The 21,776-nt window shown below is 42.6% G+C and overlaps 2 protein-coding genes across 5 annotated transcripts; one reads left to right on the top strand and one right to left on the bottom strand.

Moving 5' to 3' along the window:
* Positions 1–295: 295 nt before the first annotated feature.
* On the bottom strand, positions 296–7,997 carry LRRC57 (leucine rich repeat containing 57). Of its 4 annotated transcripts, none has more exons than XM_050954970.1 (6): positions 7,884–7,962; positions 6,534–6,717; positions 4,777–4,912; positions 3,551–3,819; positions 3,050–3,235; positions 296–1,496 (listed from the first exon to the last, which is right to left on the bottom strand). In XM_050954970.1, exons 2-6 carry the CDS (start codon positions 6,615–6,617, stop codon positions 1,455–1,457), a joined length of 717 nt encoding a protein of 238 aa, XP_050810927.1. In that variant the 5' UTR covers positions 6,618–6,717; positions 7,884–7,962; the 3' UTR covers positions 296–1,454. The 4 variants fall into 4 exon arrangements, with proteins under 4 accessions (XP_050810927.1, XP_050810929.1, XP_050810930.1 ...); XM_050954972.1 differs by having other exon boundaries at positions 7,892–7,957; XM_050954973.1 differs by having other exon boundaries at positions 7,851–7,943.
* A 33-nt stretch (positions 7,998–8,030) lies between these two features.
* On the top strand, positions 8,031–19,826 carry HAUS2 (HAUS augmin like complex subunit 2). Its single transcript, XM_050954974.1, has 6 exons — positions 8,031–8,214; positions 11,014–11,106; positions 12,615–12,684; positions 13,541–13,673; positions 18,730–18,838; positions 18,966–19,826. The coding sequence occupies exons 1-6, from the start codon at positions 8,125–8,127 to the stop codon at positions 19,122–19,124; spliced, it is 654 nt and encodes a 217-aa protein (XP_050810931.1). The 5' UTR covers positions 8,031–8,124; the 3' UTR covers positions 19,125–19,826.
* Positions 19,827–21,776: the final 1,950 nt, after the last annotated feature.

The following is a 21,776-nucleotide window of genomic DNA, read 5'->3' as shown; positions in this document are numbered from 1 at the left end:
CTTTAACTGTTATATCTGACTCTTACTAAACCTTCTGTATAACCACTTCCTCTCCACGCTCTACCTTTCGCAACAGCTTTGAAAGGACTTACATCTTGTGTATATCCATCCATGGAACTAACTAAGCATTTGATCGCTTTACAGATGATGCATTAGGAACAGCGCTTATTAGAAATCCAAGAGGACTGGTCTTTTACTATGCAAGTTCTTCTAGTAGAATTTGTACATAATCATTTTTGAACAAGTAGTAGCATTTAGTTAACTTGTCACTCAAAGGCTTACTATCTCTCAGCCATTTTCTCTTCTCAAATGGAGTGTCTTTATTTTTTGATTGTCACAAGTAGTTTTGTACAAAAAAACCTAATAGATTGGTAAAATAAACCCTTTAGGTAAGCTTAATAATATAATCACACTGAAGTGGCAGAAATATGTTTAGAATTGAGACATTTAAACTACAGTTTTAAAGTGTTTTAGTAAAATAAATACACACGTTAAATCTATTGCAATTAATCTTAGTACCTGTTACATAATTGCATACACTTTTAGCTCTTGCTGGGTGCTTTTGGTAGTAAGGCAGCTGTAATAAGGTGAAAGTTTTAGACATGGCTCTGCAGATGTGAGGATTCATCAGTGCAAGGGTAACAGTTTTTCCAGCAAACTACATTTTACTGAAGACACAGAGAAAACCTGTCAAGTAGTCCATTAAATAGCAGTATGTTCAAGCAGAAGGGAATAGTGCATTTCTCCATCAACTAGAAGACATCCTGTAAATTGTACTGTGAATTAATACAACCAGTAAGAGAAAAGATGATAGAAACAAGATTTGATTACAAAAGCAGTTAATATAAAATAGACAAGATAAATGAACTCACATGGTTAACTATTTGTGCTTCATGAAGTGTACACAATTTTTAGTATTACAACAGATCTATGTGAAAGTTAACCTCCATGCTAGAGGACATTTACAGCAAGTAGTATAAATATTTTGGAATTATTGTGGTAGCAGAACTGCATATTAGATGCAAGTAACCCACTCTAAACGGCCAACTTTCCTTTATAAGGATGCAGGAGCAACTATTGTGAAAAAAGCTAATGTCCTCTACCTCATCAACTAGTGAGGATTATATACCCCTTTCTCCCACATAAATCATCCTGAAAAGGGAGAATAAAATGAAGTGAAGGAGCTAGCCAGAAGTAAAACCAGCTTCTAGCCATATTTAACAGTTCAATGCCTAGGCTGCAATTTCCTAATGTCAGATTTTTATTTGAAGTGGTAATGGCAGCAGCATAGCAGACTTATGAAACGAATATTGTCAGTTTTCTCATTGCCATCATCAAGTTCAAAACCTTCAGTCTTGGTTTAAGTTGTCATTCCAAGCAGACAGTGCTACTGATTATGCTGCTTTGGTCACCATCTTTCACGTCCAATGATACAAACTCAGAATAGCAGTCCATCATGTAAACTTCTTCTTGGTGGCTGTGAACCGCTCCATGTACTAAAAAGCGGAAAGCAAAGAGAAAGTTGATTGTTCTGAAACTAGAAAGTCAGTGATACAAAAGCCATAATGAAATTGGCCATTCCTAACTTCACACAGAAGAGAAGTCATTTGGAGGTTTTATTGCTAGTGAACTGCAGCAGCATCCCATTCATGGAGCAAGGAAGTTTTAAAGTCATGAACATCTGTTTAATGAATTTGTAGATTTACATAAATAGGTACTACCTACAGCCTCCAAGCCAATACACAGAGACCAAGCACCCCATTGTCAGGTTTAGAGGATGCTGTGTGAATTAAAAAGCAGATACTGTAGACAACTCCCTTTCTGCTATTCCTAGCCTCTACTCTGTCTCATTCAACGGAGGTGCTTTGGTGCCTTATGATGATCAAATGATATGCCACCATCTTAGCACCAGCTGTATTCCACTCTTGTCACCCCAAATAGACAAGATAAACATCCACAAGAATACATTTCTCGCTGAAGCATTTTTTAAAGCTTCCCCAGAACAATTTAGGATGGGGGAGAAGAAGGAATAGATGCTGTCTTAGTCTATTGTGATGAAACTGTTGAGTTAAATAATAATGGCCAATACTTACTTCTACGTACAAGTGATTTTTCTTGAAAAAATGAATAAAATCCTAGCTATATTCTACACACATATAGCAGAGGACCCAGGCCCATGTTATTTATTTTGTATCAGACAAACTTAGATTCCTTGCCCTTCTCCCCACTATTAACAGAAAAGGAATATTTCCATCCTCACCTACTATGCAGTGGGGATTATGCAAATAGAGAATGACTATGACAAGGCTACCACATGACCTGGCAGTGCAGGCAAGATCATGAGAGCCAATGCAGGCACAACCTACAAGAGTCAGGGTGAAAGTACAAACACGACAATGACAGGGAACTTGTCCTATAAAGCATTTTCTCCAGTACAACCATTAAAGCTGGAGATCAACAACCTGAACTCTTCCCCAAGCAAAGGGCCATGAAGTCTATGGCTAATTAAACAGCCAGATCACTCCTCTATAATTTTTCCAGTCTTACCGCTTAATTCCAGTTTCTTCTATGTACGAATAGTTGGAAAACAGAATTCCAACCACTAATAATGCTCAATAAAATAAAGCACTAACTAGGAACATCATTGCTCCAAACGTGATTAAAGTCCGTCTCTCTCTTTAGAGTACTGCCTAACAGTGCTGTAGCATCAAAAAAAAGTTTGCTTATAAGCAACTGCTGCAATCCAGTCTGACACATGCCAGGGAGAAAAGCATACACATCACTAAGGCAAAAAGGACAGTTGAGAGGAAAGCTGCAAGATGTTCATCTTACAAGTAGTTCCTGAACCACAGACAGGTCCTTTGTTGTTATCTAATGGGCAAGGCAGAAGGTCATCCTTAGAAGGTCATCTACTGCCAATGGCTGCAAAGATACTTGTGGGCTGTTGCAAGTCTCATCCACCAGCAGAACTCTGATTCTCCCAGTAGTCTGAGATGCATTCATGAGCAGGAAAGCAAAAAACATTCACTGGCAACATTTTTCTACAAACCTTGTCATAGCCCTCCAGTTCTCTGAGTTTCTTGATTTCAAAGAGATTACCCTCCACCGCAAGCAATGAGATCTGGGAATCACTGAGTATGCTCTGAGGAAGCATGCTGAGGTCAAGACAGTTCTCTTCCAAACGCAGGACTTTGAGGCGTGGACAGTGAGAGATCTGCACTGAGATCTGGGAAATCTGACATGGTCCAAAAGGAGAAAGTGGAAAAAAAGCTTGAAACAGTACATTTTTACTGATAATTGGTTATTTATAAGTACACCAATCTGTGTGTCACTACTACACAATCTGACTTCAGTTTACTCAGCCACTTTAGCAACACAGTCGCTCGTTTTGTAGATTAACTGGGTTAGTGACAGGAAACAAGAACTACTTATCTTCCTAGCATGACTGGCATCAAGCAACCTGTCCTGACTTCTGTGGCACAGAGAGAACTAACTCTTTCAGACTCAATCATGCCTTAAGTTCACATGCCTCTAAAGCCTGTTTCCAGACCTGGTTCTGATTCAAATTGAGTTCAATGGCCTGCAGGTCCCCCACGGTGTCTGGCACACTCTGGATCTGGTTTCTTGAGAGATCCACCACATCTAGGTGACGAAGACTGCAGAGTTGAGTGGGCACAGTCCGAAGCTGGTTTCCAGAAAGGCTCAGGGTCTTGAGAGCCAAGAGTTGTCCAAAGGTGGCAGGCAGCTGCGTCAGATGGTTGCCATTCAGATGCAAGGTCTCGAGTTTTTTCAGCTTACACAGCTCCTCGGGTAGAGCAGCTAGCAATAAAATTATGAATAAAGAAATTACCTAATCTACTCAGAGGAAACTGCGAGTTTTCATATCCATTAAAAGCCAAGTCTGCTCCTGTGTGGAATATACCACTCTATTCTGATAGGATTTTTCCAACATTTCTTTCTCCCAAACCACTAGGCTAAATGCATTTTGCAACATTTGAAGTAAGTTTAGGAGTGAAGTACTAGTTTAAATTTGTTCATCCCATACTAATGAACCCAAAAAGTTATAAAATGCTTATACAAAACAGTTCACCAGTCTCTGAAGTTCAGACATCTGTAGTTAAACGCAGCAGCTTTTCACCACCGCACAAACAACAGAAAAATTTGGAGACAAGAAGAACACTTCCCTAATAAGCTGAAAAGGAAATTTTAGGTAAACAGAATATAAATAGAGTTGGAATTTGGCCAAGACATTAGGCATAATGCCTTACTTCCATAAAGGATGCTATGGCATTGTTAATGACTACAAGTGGAAAATAACTTAATTTTATCACTCACCCAAAAGACAACACCTCTAGTAGCATATCACCCCCTAATTCTAGTTGCTAGCTTTGCCAGTCTTTGGGACACTGGCCCAACGGGAGTGACACCCACTGAATCACCAGCACTGTTTTCTGCAGGACACCATCTTCAGAGGTTTTCCATGCAAGTACTAAACTATCTGATTTTCTGTAGCTTTTAAATCAGACGGGTTCACAGCACAGTTATGTGGTTTAAAGTACTTACATGTTATTGCAAGGGTGAAAATATAACAAAATTGCTAAACTAGTTTTGAAGAAATCTAATTTTCTCCTGATCGTGAATTCCAAGAGATTTTAGTCTAAGCAACCAGTGTTTCCCTTTGCATTTTGTAAGAGTGAAGTTATCACATTTAATGTCAGACCAACAACAAAGAAGTTTGGTTCTTTTTAGAAATCTGTGACAATATTAAACTCATACTCAGTTTATTGTTGTTTAAAGCAAGACTCTTCAGAACAGAAAACCTTCCCATCAGTGGTGGCAGGATCTCAATTTTGTTGTTTGACAAATCTATTGTCCTTAAGTTGCTAGCTAGCTTCTGCAGGTCTTCAGGAACCTGGGTGGGGGAAAAAGTATATACAGCATTAAAACAGCTGGTTTAACTTCATAATAGACAATATAATTTCATGTTATCAGTCTTTCAGTTATTTACACTGCAGTTCAAGTTTATATTAGTCCATACGATGCACAGTGTCTCACCATCACCAAATGCGAGATTTACCAAATTCAAGCAAAAACAATATATAAAGATGGATTTTTTTTTGTGCCATTGAAAAAAATTAAGGGACATTTTACAGACTGCTAGGAAAACTAATTCCTAGTCCAGAGTTCAGTCTAAACAAACAGGATAAAAAATAAAGGAAAAAAGGGCAAGGATAGGAGTACAGCACAATACTGTTTACAGAACTTTTCATTTTTATGTTCTCTTTAATGCCTATTAATAACCTTTGCCATTTGATTATCTCCCCTCCTCCCCCCGTTTTTAAGCATGATGGAAGCTAAACAAAATCCTGTCTTCCTTCAGTTCTCTGTTTAATTTTTATAAATTACAAAAAACATTTCCTTCCATCTTACTGTAATACTTGTCTGCTCTTTGGAACTAACACCCTCTCTTATTCACATACCTTGCCATCATAAAGCACATGTAACATTGTTACATCATTCACTTCTGGATATTTTTTTTTTAAATCATCTACTCTCACGGTCAGCAACAGCACCAAATATCTGCAAATATCTCCTAGTTCAGGGGTAGTCAATAGGCAGACCGCGAGCCAAATCCAGATCAGACACTTTTGATCTCAACATTTATTTACTTATTATTGATTTTTTTTATTATTTTCTCTAGAGTCTGGACCTTGATCAAGAAATTTGGACCTGTTCTAGTCCTTGAGCCAGTAATGGGAGGAGGGCGGGACTCATGTTTTAGCTTTTCTCTGCAAATCATAGCAGCAACTTATCATATCCCCTGCCACTCCACTTGCCAGAAAAGGAGGAGTGAAAAGGAAAATTAAATATATAAGAGGGGTATTTAACTCCCCCTATCCACAACAAAGTAGCGTGGTGCAGTGTTGAACTTGAACATCATACAAACAGCGGCTAGACCCAACAGCAATTGTTCAAGTCTGATTTGGATTTTTCTGGGAATTAATCAAACAAAATCAAGTCAATCTCAGATAATGTGTTAAAACCGTAAGCACTTATGGACATGCTTTACTTTTGTCACTTGAGCAGTTCCAATCAAAGTGGCAATTCATATGGCTACGGTTAAGCATGTGAATAAGTGTGTGCAGGATTGGGGCCTTAAAGTATTTCACAAATTTGAGAGTATCTTGCATAAACGTACACAGTTATTAAACTTATCTTGTGCTCTCAAGTTAAGATTTTCTATTGAAAGCCACCTTTTTTGTTGCATAAACTTTTAAGAGTCCTGGATTTAATACATTTGTTTTAAATATAAAACCAGAAGTTATAAAGAAATACAAGTTTTCAGGTAAGCAGAGCATCACTGATTGCTGGAGCAAAGATGCATGCAAGAGCATTTTCCTTAAAAGGGGGATAATGAGGTGCCTGAAGCATTATTTATACAGCACTGTTAATGCTCATGGCACTTTACAAAAGAGAGAGTCCCTGCCGAAGACAATTAGCCATGTACATGTGTAGCCAAAGAGTTCTACTACCTCAGAGAGACCCTTTCCAGTTAGCTGGAACACGCCTGTTTTCTGAGCTGTCTCCAAGTGAGCTTTTAAGGCACTATTTCCCATCCTGCTGGTCTTATGTTAAGTATACAGATTTTGTTTAAGGCACAAACCCAGTCCAGTCTCTCTCAATCACGATGCACTGGATTACATGAATCAAATTTTCCTGTTAAAAAGCAAGTTTACAAAGTCATTTTGTGCATAAGAATTTTCTTCCATTATGGCTCACCTGGACATATTGAATGGTATGCTTAACGTGTCAGGCTAGATTTCTTATCCCTAGTTAATTAAATATAGGTCTTAATAAGATTAACCCAATTTATCATACTAAGATGGCTTCATTTAGAGTTGTCTGAATGCTAAATTAATGGCAGGGAAGTTGGGAAGCATGCAACAGTTAAAGGCAAGATCAAAGTGTCAGACTAAGGCCATTTGTACACTACAAACTTTAGTCAAGACAAGTTATAGTGGAGTAATGCCACATTACTTGTGTGCGTGCATACTTGTCTGCTGGCATTGGTGCTTCATGAACTCAATATGTTAGGCTTGGTCTGCACTTAAAACTTAGGTCGACATGGCTACAGCATTCAGGGATGTGAAAAATCCACATCCATGAGTGCTACTGCTATGCCATCCTAACCCCCGGTTTAAAGGTCTATGGGAGAATGCTCCCATCAACCTAGCTACCAGTAGCTCTGGAAGGTGGAGTTCCTACAATGATGGAAAAAACTCTTCTGTCCCTGTAGTCTTGCTACAGCAGCATAACTAGGGCGCTATGGCTATGCCACTGTAGTGCCCATAGTAAAAATACGGCCTTAGAGCCCTCAGTCTTGTAGAGGGTCAAATAATGTGGTTACATAAATGTAGGAATTCGTACAGTTCAGCACCATATAGGGACGGTGTCAAGTTAAAACCCACAGAACAGCAGCCCCTGGGTTCCAGAGTCTCAGCGGGGAAGGAAGGTGACTGATTAAGCTAATGACCGCCCCACCCCCGGGAGTTCTAGCAGCTCCAACCAGTCCGGGCTCCCAGCACAGCGCCCAATGGCCCGGCCCCCCGCACGGGCCAGTTCTTCTTGGGGGAGGCCCAAAGGCGGCTCCGCTTCGGGCTGCATAATAGAGTCAGAGACACCTCACGCCGCCGACCCCAGCCAGAGTCCAGCGGCCGCGGCGCTGCCCACCCCTCCGGCCCGGCCGGCCGGCCGAGCCGCCACTCGGGGCAGGGGGCACCACAGGGCAGCCTTCCTCTACCCGGGCTACGGCCCCGGCGAATGACAGGCCGGAGACCTCCCCCACCTACCGCCCGCTCTCCCCATCGCGAGTCTCCACCCACCCGCGTACCAGCTCCGGCTCCAGCTGGAAGTGGGAACTCACCCAGCAACCGCAAGCCCCGGAACCGGAAACAGGGCGAGCGCCCCTCGACAGGACACATCCAACATGGCGGCCACATAAAGCCAGGCCCGCCAGCGCGGCTGCGCGTATGTCACACACAGCATGGCGGAGGGGCGTGGCCTCGCCCCTAGCGTGAGCGACGCGGGGGCGGGCTCGCGGCGAGTTTGGAAGCGAAGGCGGTGATGGCCTGTTTGAACCCTTGGGAGCCGGTGCAGCCTACGGCCGCGGGGCTAGTGCTGTCCAAGTGCCTGGCAGCGGGTGTGGTGACCCAGGTAAGGAGCGGCCGGGCCGGGCCGGGCCATGGCCCCTCTCTTGGGGAACCGCGCGCGGCCCTTCCGGGAACGCGCCCGTGGGCCGTGGGGGACCCTCGCTCCCGGGAGAGCAGCTGCTGTGCCACCGCCCCGGTTTCCAGCTGTGGGTGTCTGGCCTCCCTGTGCGGGTGCCACTGCCGACCGTCAGCGTTTGCCCTGGCCCGGCTGGCTGGTTGGCTAACAAAGACACTCTGCAGGCTGGAGCAGGCAGCCGTCCCCTAAAGAGCATTGCAGTCAGTGCTTAATTTGTGGAAGGGCTCAAGTCCTTGCCCCTCTAGGCTTGGCAGGTCATAGCCCCAGCACCTCTGGACTTACTGTATTAGTTATGAATATAAAAAAAATGCTTGAGCTCCCGCACTTCGTGCATTACAAATTAAGCACTGATTACACTCTGCTCTAAAAAACGGATTGCTATTACAGGTTTTGGGAGAGCTAACTTTAGTTTGGCTTTGTTCTGTAGTTCTTGATCTTCTTTAGTTCCTTCCTTAGATTTTTTTTTTAAATATTTTTTTTTCCAGAGTTAGAACACATTTCTCACTCTGGTTGTCTGCTGTGCACCCCGGGTCTTTGTTTCTTCTGGATGGCTTTCTGCTGCTAGAGTTTTATTTGCACAATGAGTGTCAACAGAAAGTGCTAGATTTAAAGGGGCAGCCTTGATTCTGCTCTTGGAACGTAGGGATAAAATGTAAAAGTTCCGTTTATTCCTGTATCTGCACTGTCAAAATAGTCTACTAGAACTATGCCTCCCCTTTTAAGTACTGTTAAATTTCATCTCCCTAGCAATCCTGTACAGAAAGCCATGTGGACAGATGCCTGCACAGAGGTTCATGTTCAGGTCACTATTTGTAGCTAAGGCCCTTTATTTTCAGTTTTTATGAAAACATTCCTGGCTTTTACAAAAGCTATTGCATATGTTTTTCTAATTTTCACCTGAATTTTGGACCACTTGAATATATGGTAATATTGATTATTAAAATAAATTACCCCATGTGTAAATGTGAAACTGTCTGTTAAAGTAAGAAAATGTAATGGAAGATGCACATTGGTGTGTACATACAGTTAATGTACAGTTCATGAAATAAACCACAGCATTAAACTGCTATTACTTTAAATACCCTTACTTCTCTCTTTGTTCCTTTTTTCTGTTCTCCCATCCCCCAATATTAACTGTGATATTTTTCTAGAAAACTGTGAAGTTAATTTTGCACAGATTTTCACCTGTGTGTTTATTTTTTTGTAATAAACACTGATACATTTTGGGGAAATTTTAAACAAAAAACAAAGGGCCTTGATTGAAGCATAATCTTGACTGTTGCATAAGTCCTTTCTCAATCACTTTATTGAATTATTTTTATTGTTTGAATTAGAGTAGCACCTGGAAACTCCAACCAAGTTGGGGGCTGTACTGCACTAAGAGCTATACAAACAGCAAGAGACCATCCCTAAAGAGCTTAGCCCTTGTTTATACTACAATCTTATGTTGGTATAACTGTCGCTCAGGAATGTGGAAAATCCACACCCCTGAGTGACAGAGTTATACCAACCTAACCCTTGGTGCAAGTAGTGCTATATCCATGGAAGAGCTTCTCCTCTCTTCAGCCTCTCGGGGAACTGGAGTACCTACGCTGACAGGAGAATGTCTTCTGTCAGCATAGTAGTGTCTTCACTAAGCACCACAGCGGTAGAGCTGCACTGTAAGTGTAGACAAGCCTTTACAATCAGACTGAGTATTCTTGGTGGTTGACCCAAGATTGTGGAATGAACTCCACAGAAACTAAGGACCATCCCAAACCTTACCACCTTTCACACCTTGCAAGAAGCATTTCTCTGACCTTGCCATCTCTATTTTAAACACAGAGGTGTGTGTGAATGTGAATATATAAATTCCAAAAGGAACACTGCATACACTTCTTCCCCTGGGAGAGAAAATGAAAGAACAAATCTATGACACGTTAATCACATTACTTAATACACTGCTGGAAGTAGCTCAGATGCTATGGTGATGAGCATGGTATAAGAAATTATATAGAACAGAATCTAAATAGACAAGAAAGACAAAAAGAGGAAGGGGAAACTGAGATATTGAGAGATGAAGTGCTTTGCCCAAGGTGATGCAGCACATCAGTGGCATAGCTGGAATTGAACTCTGGTCTCCTGATTCAGTGCCTTATCCACTTGCCATGCTACTTCCTAGTACATTGTTTTGAGGGGTTAGTTATTTTTTTTCCCCTTAAAGCACTGTGTGTCTCTTCAAATAAGATGCCATTTATCATAAATCCATGTTTATACTGATAGAAACAATGTTAAAATTGAAAGAGGGGAGAAGAGAGAAATCCCTCCCTGCTGTGCATGATTAATTTCATTCAATTTTGGATGTTAACTGCCTATGCCAGGGATGACTGTATCCCTTCCTCTTGTTTATACTTCTAAAGAGTAAATTTCTGTCTTTAGGTGCATTCCAATGGTATAGATTTAAACAACAAATCTTTAAGGAGGGTGCTCCCAGACTCTTCTATAAGGACTTTGTCTTTGGAGAAGTTTTATTTTTGTAAACCCATTTTTGTCCTTCTGAAATGTTTCCTCAGCTGCCTATGTAAGATTTATGTTTCCCAAATCTTTAATGTTAGGAGAAACTTAATGCAACACCTAGAAAGACGCTGCCAGTTGCACTAATGTTCTTGCTAACCTTGAAAATGTTCTAATTGCTTGTGACTTCTTATTGCTACTGACCTGGTACCACCCTCTTTTGTTCCTTAATAGGAGATGCTGGATGTATCTGCTAAACAAGCCCCTTGCTTTGTGCACCTCACGGAGGTGGAGAAAATTGCAGACATCCGAGCTGAAATAAACCAGGTAAATCCATCTGTACCAGGGTGCATATTTCTATATGATAGGTAAGACAACATACTAACTGCTCTTGACCTTTGTACTGCCCTCTCCATGTAGAAAGCATATTTTTATGCTGTGTTTTTACCATTATATAGTAGAAAACATAAAGCAGTCTGGAGAAGAAAAAGAATATGTAAAGTATAATTGGCAGGTGGTGGTAGTAATTTGTAATTTATTTTTTAACAGTAGGTAGCTTTGTCACAATTTAATGAATTATCACAAAGGAAAGAGAGACCCATATATAAAATTCCATTCTTTCATAATAACTGCAAAGATGCAACGCGTTGTATCTGGTGAACAACTTTATCTAAATCTTCTTGAAGAAACTGGGGGAACAGATCTGAACAGCTGTTCTCCTTAGATCAGCAAACTACTGGTTTTTCATGAGCTGTTGTATTTATAGACAACTGGACCACTTCCATTTTAACAAAATAAGGGCTTGTCTACACAGGGAGCTATTCTTGGTTAGCTCTATGTGTTGATACTCTTCTTCTGGAATAAGAGTGCCTTATTCTGAGTTACTTTAGTGCTTTTTGGGTGTGGTTTAAAATAATTCAGAATAAGACTCTCTATCCATACATAGAGTTAATCTTAAAATCTTCTTTACATTCACATCCTACCTTATTCTGGATTAATTTTCATGTGTATACATCCCCTAACAGTACCTTTCTTACAGTTCCATTCTTTAGGCTCTCACTACTGTTTAAACTGGCTGTAAGATTTAAGTTCTATGATGTATTCTGAATTTCTCTGTTATTGCTATTGTCTGGTGGTAATGCTTACCTACTGAATTATCCAATGCATACATTATCAGTGGCAAAGTCCATGCCATCAAACAGCATTGCAGACAGCCAAATGCCCATTGACTTAGCTGAAGAAGAGGTTAGACCAGTGGTTCTCAACCTATGTACACTTGTGACTGCCTGGCTCACATGCTGCAATTAATATCTAGGAATTAAACCTGAAAAGGTTCCAACTGGTACAATATGCAGCAGTCCATCTGCTTAGCAACACAGGGCATGTGAAAACATTAACCACATTCTGGACTGGCTCCCCACTGAATAAATCAAATTAGAGGTCTGTCCAAGATCACCCTTGTGACACCTGCTGCGTTTCCCTGGAGCCAGGGAACTGTTTGCCACTAGGGAGAGACTTGTGAGTGTGAGTGCCTACTTTTGTAGGAACTGGACTTAGACAATGGAACTCATTCCAAGAAGAAATAAAAATGATCACAAACTTCACTGCATTAAGAACTAAATGCAAAACTCAATTATTCATGTGCATATACTCAACACAACTGTACAAACAAATCTGTTTTTAAAAAGTTTCTTACAGACATGGAAGGATGAATGTGGTATTCTTATTTTGAATACATACATACTGAGGAGATGGGGGATATCCACCGATATATAGGTAAACAGAAAAGAAACCATATAAAAATCAAATGTAGCTATTTTTTATGCCTTCTGTAGAAGAGCCTGGAAGCTGAAATCATGGGACTGGAAAAGGAAACTGCAGATATTGCTCACCCATACTTCCTGAGTAAGTGGTTTTGTTCAGGGGAACAATTATTAGTTTCAGACTCTTTGACTTGGATGTCATCAAATGTGTTTCACCTCCATTGAGTTCCCTGTTTCTCATCAGCGCCATTGCACTTGTCATCCACTTGTGTGTAGTGGCCCCTGAGGCTATGATGGATGATCAGCTAGTAAAGAGTGCTAGCACAGCAATGCATCTAGAACCCTCCATGTCACTAGTGACCATGTTTATGTTCTTTGTGGCATTCCACTTAATATCTTGGACCCTAGGGGGCAGAAGTTCTGGGAGCATTCATAAGCCATTGTGCCCCAGCAGTGCTGCATATAAATCTATTGCCTTCCCAATAAGTCAACAGATGTATGTACTTTTTTCATATGTAAAGTCACTCAGAAGGACTTTTGGGATTTTATTTTGGTAGGTTGGGGGGGAGTGGATTAATTCCCTCAGTATTTCTCCACCTCTTTGCTTTGTCTCTAGGGGTCTTTTCTTGTCCACCACAACACAACCCTGAAGGAAATTCTTATTACTAAAATACTGTAGGGTGCAGGTATAAGTCATATAGGGATTTTTAGATGGAGCTACCAGATCCCTTAGGACCAGGCTTGTTAGTAAAGTGATACCTTTTTAAGGACTACATATGCTGAGCCTCTTTGGAGCATATCCTAGTACTACTTCCTAAGTCATTCAACAGGGACTAGTCTGGTTACTGCTATCCTCCCAGAGCCTGAGCCCATCACTTGCACAGTGAAAAACTGCTAGAAAACCAGTCAACTGCAATGCAGAATGAGTTTCTGCTCTTGCTCCATTGGTCAAACAATTTCCAGTCAGCATCCCTCTGACATTTACCTCTGTTGTGTAGCTCAGAAATGCCACGCTCTGCAAGTTATGAATAAGCACTTGGAAGCAGTGCTGAAAGAGAAAAGGACTCTCCGGCAGAGGTTAATGAAACCCTTGTGTCAAGAGAATTTTCCTATTGAAGCCACATTCCACAGGTGAGTTCTCAGAAAATAACTCTTAGCATGTAGTCTGCACATGTATTCATGTCCAAATAAGCTACTTTTGCGTGACAAATCACTCCTGGTAGGGGAAGCACAACTTTTGTATCAAAAAGTTGCTAAAGTAAACTCATGCTGCTAGTCTATGTGATGGGTTGCACCCCCACATTCCCGTGTCTGGGATGCCACTTGGTGTACTGGGGTTTCACTGAGCCTAACTGCTTCAGTAGCCTGAGCTCCCTCTCCCTGTTTTGCTGATTTAGGCTCTCTGGCCTCTGGCAGAGCACAGACACAAACACACACATCCCAGCTGTAGAATCACACAGTCTGCAAGCAGCTCTCTTTGGGAAGATTCAGCTAGGAAATTGCCGAGCACTCAAATGCACACCCCTTTTGGGGAGTAAACCCAAAATAAGAATGTCTTGCATGGTACAGAAAAGTCTACACAGCTCAAGCTTGTAAAAATTCACCTTCTCCATCAATATAGAGAGAGAGATGCACAGCTTCTTTCCTTTTCCCCACCTTCCCCGGATGTGAATTGCACAAACTGGATTATGTTATAAACAAGAAATAAGTTTATTATCTGTAAAAGGGAAATTTTAAGTGATTATAAAGGATAGCAAACAGAACAAAGCAGATTACTAAGCAGATAAAACAAAACACACATACTAAGCTTAAGATACTAGACTGGTTTCAATAAGTAATTTCTCACCCTAAGTTTTTTTTTTATTTTGGGCAGAAATTCTTGAAGGTTAGCTACCCTGCTTGCAGCTTAAATCTTCAGGTGTCTTATTCACAGACCAGATCCCTTTTCCAGCCTGGGTTCAGTACTCCTCCCCCTTCCCCTTTGTCCTTGTTCCTTAGGTGTTTCCAGCAGTCATCCTGGGTGGGGATTCAGAGAAGAGTGAACCAAGATTAACTCACTCTCCAGCCTTAAATAAGATTTACATAAGGCGGGAATCTTTTGTTTCTCAGTCTTGACCTCCCCCTCCTTTTAGTGGAAATTTACTAGAAGTCCAAGATGGTGTTTAGTACCAGGTGACATGACCTAGTAGTGTCACAACAACACCTCTCAGGAAAGAGAGAGATTAATATCTTCCAAGTCTTATCGTTTCTTCCTAATGGCGCATCAAGGCTTCTGGCCCGTTGTCTGGGGGGTGTTTCCCAAGTACGCACCCAGTTGTAATTGTTACATAGTCAATATTCATAACTTTAGATACAGAATTGATACCTGCATACCGACTGGATAATCACCAGGTTCATAACTGGTTGGAAAATGGTTCCCAGAGAGTAATCAGTGGTTCACAGTCGTGCTGGAAGGGCATAACGAGTGGGGTCCTGCAGGGATCTGTTCTGGGTCCAGTTCTGTTCAATATCTTCATCAGTGATGTAGATAATGGCATAGAGAGTACACTTATAAAGTTTGCGGACGATATCAAGCTGGGAGGGGTTGCTAGTGCTTTGGAGGATAGGAATAAAATTCAAAATGATCTGGAGAAATAGTCTGAAGTAAATAGAAAGAAATTCAATAAGGACAAATGCCGTCGGCGCCGACTCCGTGGGTGCGGCGGGGCTGGAGCACCTCTGGGGAAAAATTAGTGGGTGCTCTGCACCCACCGGCAGCCAAGCTCCCCCCCGTCCCCGCCGCCTCCTCCCCTGAGCATGCTGCGTTCCCACTCCTCCCCCTCCCAGTGCTTACTGCCTGCCACCTAACAGCTGTTTGGCAGTGCTTAGGACTTTCCAGGAGCGAGAGAGAGGAGTGGGGATGTGGCGTGCTTGGGGGAGGAGGCGATATAGAAATGTGGCAAGGGCAGGGACTTGGGGGAAGGGGATGGAATTAGGGCGGGGTGAGAGTGGGGCAGGGGCAGGGCCAGGGGTGAGCTGAGGGTAGGGGGTGTCGAGCACCCACGGGACAGAGGGGAAGTCAGTGCCTATGACAAATGCAAAGTACTCCACTTAGGAAGGAACAATCAGTTGCACGCATACAAAATGGGAAATGACTGCCTAGGAAGGAGTACTGCAGAAAGGGATCGGAGAGTTATAGTGGATCACAAGCTAAATATGAGTTGACAGTGTAACGCTGTTGCAAAAACAGCAAACATTATTCTGGGATGTATTAGGAGGAGTATTGTAAGCAAGACATGAGAAGTAATTCTTCCAGTCTACTCCAAGCTGATTAGGCCTCAACTGGAGTGTGTCTAGTTCTGGGCACCACATTTCAGGAAAGATGTGGACAAACTGGGGAAAGAAGAGCAAGAAAAATTTTCAGAGTTCTTGATAACATGACCTGCGAGGGAAGATTGAAAAAAAATTAGGTTTGTTTAGTCTGGAGAAGAGAAGACTGAGTGGGGACATAAGTTTTCAAGTACATAAAAGGTTGTTACAAGGAGGAGGGAGGAAAATTCTTCTTCTTAACCCCTGAAGATAGGACAAGAAGCAATGAGCTCAGATTGCAGCAAGGGAGGTTTAGACTGGACATTAGGGAAAAGTTCCTAACTGTTAGAGTGGTTAAGGACTGGAAATAAATTGCCTAGGAAGGTGGTGGAATCTCCATCATTAGTGATTTTTAAGAGCAGGTTGGACAAACAGCTGTCAGGGACGGTCTAGATAATACTTAGTCCTGCCTGAGTGCAGGGGACTGGACTAGATGACCTCTCAAGGTCCCTTCCAGTCCTATGATTCAGTAAATTATAACCTTTTTAATACCACCTTACTAGACCTATCTTGCATAAAATGTATCTTATGCCATATCCCTACCATAAGCTTATTTCCATAAAGAATATATGAGGTGTAATGTCTCAGTCCAGTCCACAGAAACTGTTTTATATACACACATGCAGCCAGTGATGAGCTGCTAAAATCTTAACAACTGGTTCCCTGATTTAGGGATGTTCTGATTTACGGGATGTGCCACAGTACATATTTTTTGTGCCATTAGGGTTACCATATGTCCGTATTTTCCTGGGAGGAATTTTTTAATTTTAAAAATTCCACCCAGACAGCGATTTAAGAACCAAAAAGCCTGACATCTCTAGGAAAATACAGATGTATGTTAACCCTACTTAAAGTTCTTTTTTAAAAAGATGGGCCTGAACTAGAAATGAGCTCCGTTTCACATGTGTGGGTCCCCACTACTCCTTGGGGGTGTGCTAGGGTGATCAGATGTCCTGATTTTTATAGGGACAATCTTGATTTTTGGGGGGGTGGGGTCTTTTTCTTATATAGGCTCCTATTACCTCCCACTCCCATCCCAATTTTTCACACTTGCTGTCTGGTCACCCTAAGGTGTGCACATGTGTGGGTCCCAGCTGCTCCCTGCCCCCTTCATTGAAGCAGGTGTGCAGGGTTACTGCCCTGGGATCTGCAGGGCACCAGTGGACCTAGGCTGGCTGCAGACAGGGGCGTGAGGCAGGGCTAGCTGGAGGCAGGGGGTGCGACATGGGCTGGCTGCAGGCAGTGTGGTGCAGCTGGGGCTGGCTGCGGGCAGGGGCCGCGGGCAGAGGTTGGCTGGGGGCCACGGGCAGGGGCTGGCTGTGGGCAGTGTGGTGCAGCTGGGGCTGGCTGCAGGCAGGAGCCATGGGCAGGGGTTGGCTGTGGGCAGCGTGGTGTGGCAGGGGCTGGCTGTGGGCAGGAGGGTGGGTACTCACACAGGGACAGCAGCTCGAGCAGCAGGATGCAGCCCAGGCCCAGCGGAGCAGCTGGGGACCCAGCAGGCAGCAGCAGGAACCCCAGCCCAAAGGTCCGAGGAGCAGCGGCAACAGGGCCAGGAGGCAGCCCACGACTCCCACAATGCAGCGCAGCACTCCCCCGGTGGCTGGGAGGAGGAATTACTTGCTTCCCAGCCGGAGCCCATCAAAGCTTCCCTCACAGGGAAGCCAGTTAACAAGCGATTCTAAAACTGCTTCTAAATTTAACTGGTTCGTGCGAACTGGCTCCAGCTCACCACTGCATGCAGCAATTTTTCCAGTGTTTTTTGTTTTGGACCTCCTTATTGGAAACATTGTCAGTAATGAGCTATATGGTGAAAACTTAGAAATTTCAAGTACATTATTCTAGAGAGGCCACAAAATTCTAAATCAGTTTTCTAGCAAGTATTTTAAAAATACTCATTTATGAAAATTTAATCTATTCAATGAAACCATTCAAACGTTCATAAAAATCATGTATGGACCCTTAAAGTTGTGAGTTTGGGAAGGAAGAATGTTGTTGGTTGTTCCAAAATCCAATGGAATAAGACCTCAATTTAACTGCATAGTCCAGAGCCAGAAATACACTCAAAGGCAGCCCAGATGAGCTGGGAACATGGCCCACAGGGAGCACTGAAGAGAAGACCCCAAAGAGCAGAAGAACCTTCTTATTTGTTGGGACTTCTCACTTGGACTTTTGCTATTTTGGAAGGAGTTAAAGTTGTTTGTGACTTGACTGGAGATCTAAGCCACATATCCAGCATGGAGCAGTGTGTGGAGTGGGGAGAAGACCCTCACTGTCTTGCTTGACCAGGGTGGCTATGTCCCATGACAATCTTACACACTGAACCTTGGTGCATGTGTTCTGACTTTCCTTCAGCAGATCACATAACAGCTTCTCTTGTACCTTTCAAACAGATGTGTTTTAAATTCTGGGTTTATATAACAGTTAACTTATGCTCAGACCACTTCTCCAAAACCAAATAACACTCTGGTGTAATACCAAGTCTCCTTTCTTCAGTGCAGCTTGTTCACCATCCACACATGAATAAGCCCATAGATATATGGTACATGTTCTTCGTAACTAGCCATGTCTTTCACTGACATGTATTTAGTTTACTGAGTGCCACCAAAGAGAGCATTTGCTGACAAACAAAGATGATGATGATGATGCTCCTGCAGCCTGTGCCCTTATTCAGTTGTATTGTTTCTGTTGAGATTTCCTCTCCAGGCAGGCGGTCAGGAATTCCCACAATTATTGTGGAAGGGGTTTAGAGGAAAAAATCAAAGACAGGAACGAGAGGCTTAAGATTAAATTGTGCATCATTTTGAACAGTCTGTTTCTGGATTTCTTCCCAAAATTAAAGGTATGTAGCAGAGTTATTGACGTTGGCAGTGGCCTTCATTGAAAAACTGGAAAGCCACTTGCAGACCATAAAGAGCATCCCTCAGATACCCCTGACCATGAAAAACATGGTGAGTAGTGAAAGTGGTTCCCTTTCCTATCCTCTGTTATGCTCTTCCCCTCAAAATGCAACATTGTTTAATTACTTAACCCACCTTTTAATATCTCAACTTCTGAAACTCCCATCTTGTATTCCAGGACAATGCTCTGGCAAAAATTAACTTGCTTGTGACAGAGACTGAAGAGCTGGCAGAGCAGATACTGAGATGGAGAGAACTGCAAAAAGGAATCCATTATGACAACTCTGAGATCACTAATGAATCAGATTCTAGCTTCAGAAGCTTAGTTCCACCATAAAACATCTTATTTGTGCCGAAGAAAAGATGACCAGTGGAAAGTTCTGTTTTTTACCAGTCCTGTGTGAGAGTGGCAGTACACTTGTACCGTAGTCTAACTAGAGACTTTATGGTTGGATATCTCCCTGTTCTAGAAGGGATATTTTAGTTGGCAACAAGTGATGATTAAAATTGGACAATGATCTGTAAATGACAGAACTTATTGTTTAGGTGTAATTCCTCTTTGGAGTGTCCTGATATGTTCACACATACCTCTTTGAAGCAAACCTAAGGAACTGTCACACGTACACTTAAAGGTAGAATGCAAATGTCTGTTTCAGTATGGATAAAGCACATGATGTAATGACTAAGCTTGTTTCTGCAAGTATTTTGAGATCATATGCTATATTTTCTTTAAGTATAGTAATTTTAAAAAATATATAGTAGACTATAAAATGGGAGACTTAAGCTCTTGTATACAATTTTTATTACAAAATAGCCAAAACTACAGTAGCACAATCTGGAGGAATAGTTCAATGCTCACTCATTTTCAAAGCGGCTTCTGTCAAATGCTTTGAAAATGAAGGAAGGTACCTATAAGTTCCAGCTTTCTCTTGAAGGAGACTGTTCCCAGTGCCTCCCACAAAATACTCAATTAATCCAAAGCAAGTTCTTCTTTACTGATTATTTAATTTGTCTACATAATAAAGTTCCAAGAATTTCACTCTGAAGCCTAAAATTTTACTTTGTCAGTGTAAAGCAGTTGAAGCACCTAGAAGTGTGGTTGAGGACTTATGTTCAGAATATCACCAGATCTGAATAATCAGTGGGATTTGCTGCCTGTTGCCATCCAGTTTTTAATTTCTCAGCCATTTTGACTTTATGAATTACACCTCTTCTATAGCAAGACATGCTGTAGCTCCTAGGATTCCCAGTCATGGCTCAAGACCCCTTTGAGAGTTGTTTTTGTTCTGGGTTTGTACTGAATGTACAAAGAACTTATAAACTAGGGAAGATCTTACAATCTTTGATTCTTGCAAAGTTACAAACATGTTTGTGCTTCTGGTAACTTAGATTTTCCAGTATATATGCCACTCTTCCCTCTAGTTCTTTAATGATGGTGTCAATGGAGCTCTGTAGCAGATATGTGACTGCTAGGTCTTCAGTTCTTCTGTAGAGCTGACCCTCTGAACAGAATGTAAAACTTAGCCAGCTGTAGCTCAGATGAACATCCAGGTATTCCATTTGATTTGTTACCTGTCGCACTGTCTTTATTTTTTTTTGTTAGAATTCTGTTTGAAAGATTAGAGCAATGCATTTGAAAGTATCATTTCCAACATTTAGATTTCACCTTCAAAAGGTGCTTAGTTTGAAACTTCTAAACATCTGAAAGGCAGTTAAGCATTGTGCAGGTGGAATTTGTCTTGTCCTCATTAGTTATGAAGGAATATAGTAGATTGGAAATACAGTTTTTTAGCCTTGTAGAGTGAAACCTCCTATTTACCTCTGGAACCAGCCCAATTAATGCTAGCATCCTCTTCTCCACCTACTTCTGGGGGAATTTTGTGCCACTGCATGTGTGCGGAAGTCATGCCCCCTGCAAATTTCTTTCTTTCCCTGCAGAAAAATGACTTTCTGGCAGGGAAGCTGCAAGAGCAGTCATGCATAACTCCCTAGCAGAGCAGGTACATCATTTCAGGCATCTGGAGCAGCCAGCAAAGAGGTAAATTACCACAGGGCTGGACCCTGCTGAGCTGGAGGCAAGAGAGGATGGGATTTCCTCTTCCCCTGCAAGGAGTGTCTGGGCCTGTGTCAGACCCATCCCCAGAAACCTCCTCCCAGCTGCAGGAAGCTCACCATCCTCCCATACTTCCTCCTCAGCTGTGGGAGGAGAGGTCACTGTACAGGGAGCTACTCCCCCATACACCCAACCCCCATGCATCTGGACATCCCATACCCTGACACCCCTGCCAAGTCTCACCTGGTACATCCAGAACCCCAATAACTCTCCATACCCAAACTCCACTGCACTGATCCTCAGCTCCAGCATCTGGAACCCCCCTGCACCCAGACCTCCGGCTTCCAGACCCACATCCCAGAACATCCCCCACTGAGCTCCCTGCATTCAAACCCCCACCCTCTGCATCACCGTGACCTGCGACATCCAGACCCCCATGCCACTGACCCCTAACTAGCTGCACCCAGACCCCCACCCCACCAAGCCCCATTCCCCCAGCACCGAAACCCCCAGGCTGAGCCCTCCATACCTATCTGCTGAGCCCCACTCACCTTCATCTGGAAAGCCCTGCAGGGTCCCATTGCCTCTGCACCTGGAACCCCCTCCCCCATGAGCCTCTGTTCATCCAGGGACCCCCCACACTGAGCTGCTTGCACCCAGATTGTCCCACACAAAATCCTCTCGCCCCACACCTGGATCCCTCTACACTGAGCCCCTCCACACTTGAGTTCAGCCTGCCTTGCCCCATCACAAATATATAATGATGGGGTCTAATTTAGCTATTACCACTCAAGAAAGAGATCTTGGAGTCATTGTGAATAGTTCTCTGAAGTCACACTCAATGTGCCGTGGTAGTCATAAAAGCAAACAGAATGTTGGGAATCATCAAGAAAGGGACAGATAATAAGATAGAAAATATATTGCCTCTATATAAAT

The sequence above is a fragment of the Gopherus flavomarginatus genome, chromosome 5, assembly GCF_025201925.1.
Source record: "Gopherus flavomarginatus isolate rGopFla2 chromosome 5, rGopFla2.mat.asm, whole genome shotgun sequence".
Lineage (NCBI taxonomy): Eukaryota > Metazoa > Chordata > Testudines > Testudinidae > Gopherus > Gopherus flavomarginatus.
This window is presented reverse-complemented; position numbering and strand designations above follow the sequence as displayed.

What these genes read in the sequence shown, in the direction of transcription:
- LRRC57 (XM_050954969.1), bottom strand. Translation starts at nt 7,982, where the DNA reads ATGTGTCCTGTCGAGGGGCGCTCGCCCTGTTTCCGGTTCCGGGGCTTG. An exon ending in TTTAAACAACAATAAACTGA is followed by an intron (nt 3,820 to 4,776) that starts GTATGAGTTTAA and finishes TTTTATTGCTAG; the next exon opens with CTGCTCTACCCGAGGAGCTG. An exon ending in AACTGGAGGGCTATGACAAG is followed by an intron (nt 1,497 to 3,049) that starts GTTTGTAGAAAA and finishes TCCGCTTTTTAG; the next exon opens with TACATGGAGCGGTTCACAGC.
- HAUS2 (XM_050954974.1), top strand. Translation starts at nt 8,125, where the DNA reads ATGGCCTGTTTGAACCCTTGGGAGCCGGTGCAGCCTACGGCCGCGGGG. An exon ending in ATTGAAGCCACATTCCACAG is followed by an intron (nt 13,674 to 18,729) that starts GTGAGTTCTCAG and finishes CCAAAATTAAAG; the next exon opens with GTATGTAGCAGAGTTATTGA. An exon ending in CCCTGACCATGAAAAACATG is followed by an intron (nt 18,839 to 18,965) that starts GTGAGTAGTGAA and finishes CTTGTATTCCAG; the next exon opens with GACAATGCTCTGGCAAAAAT.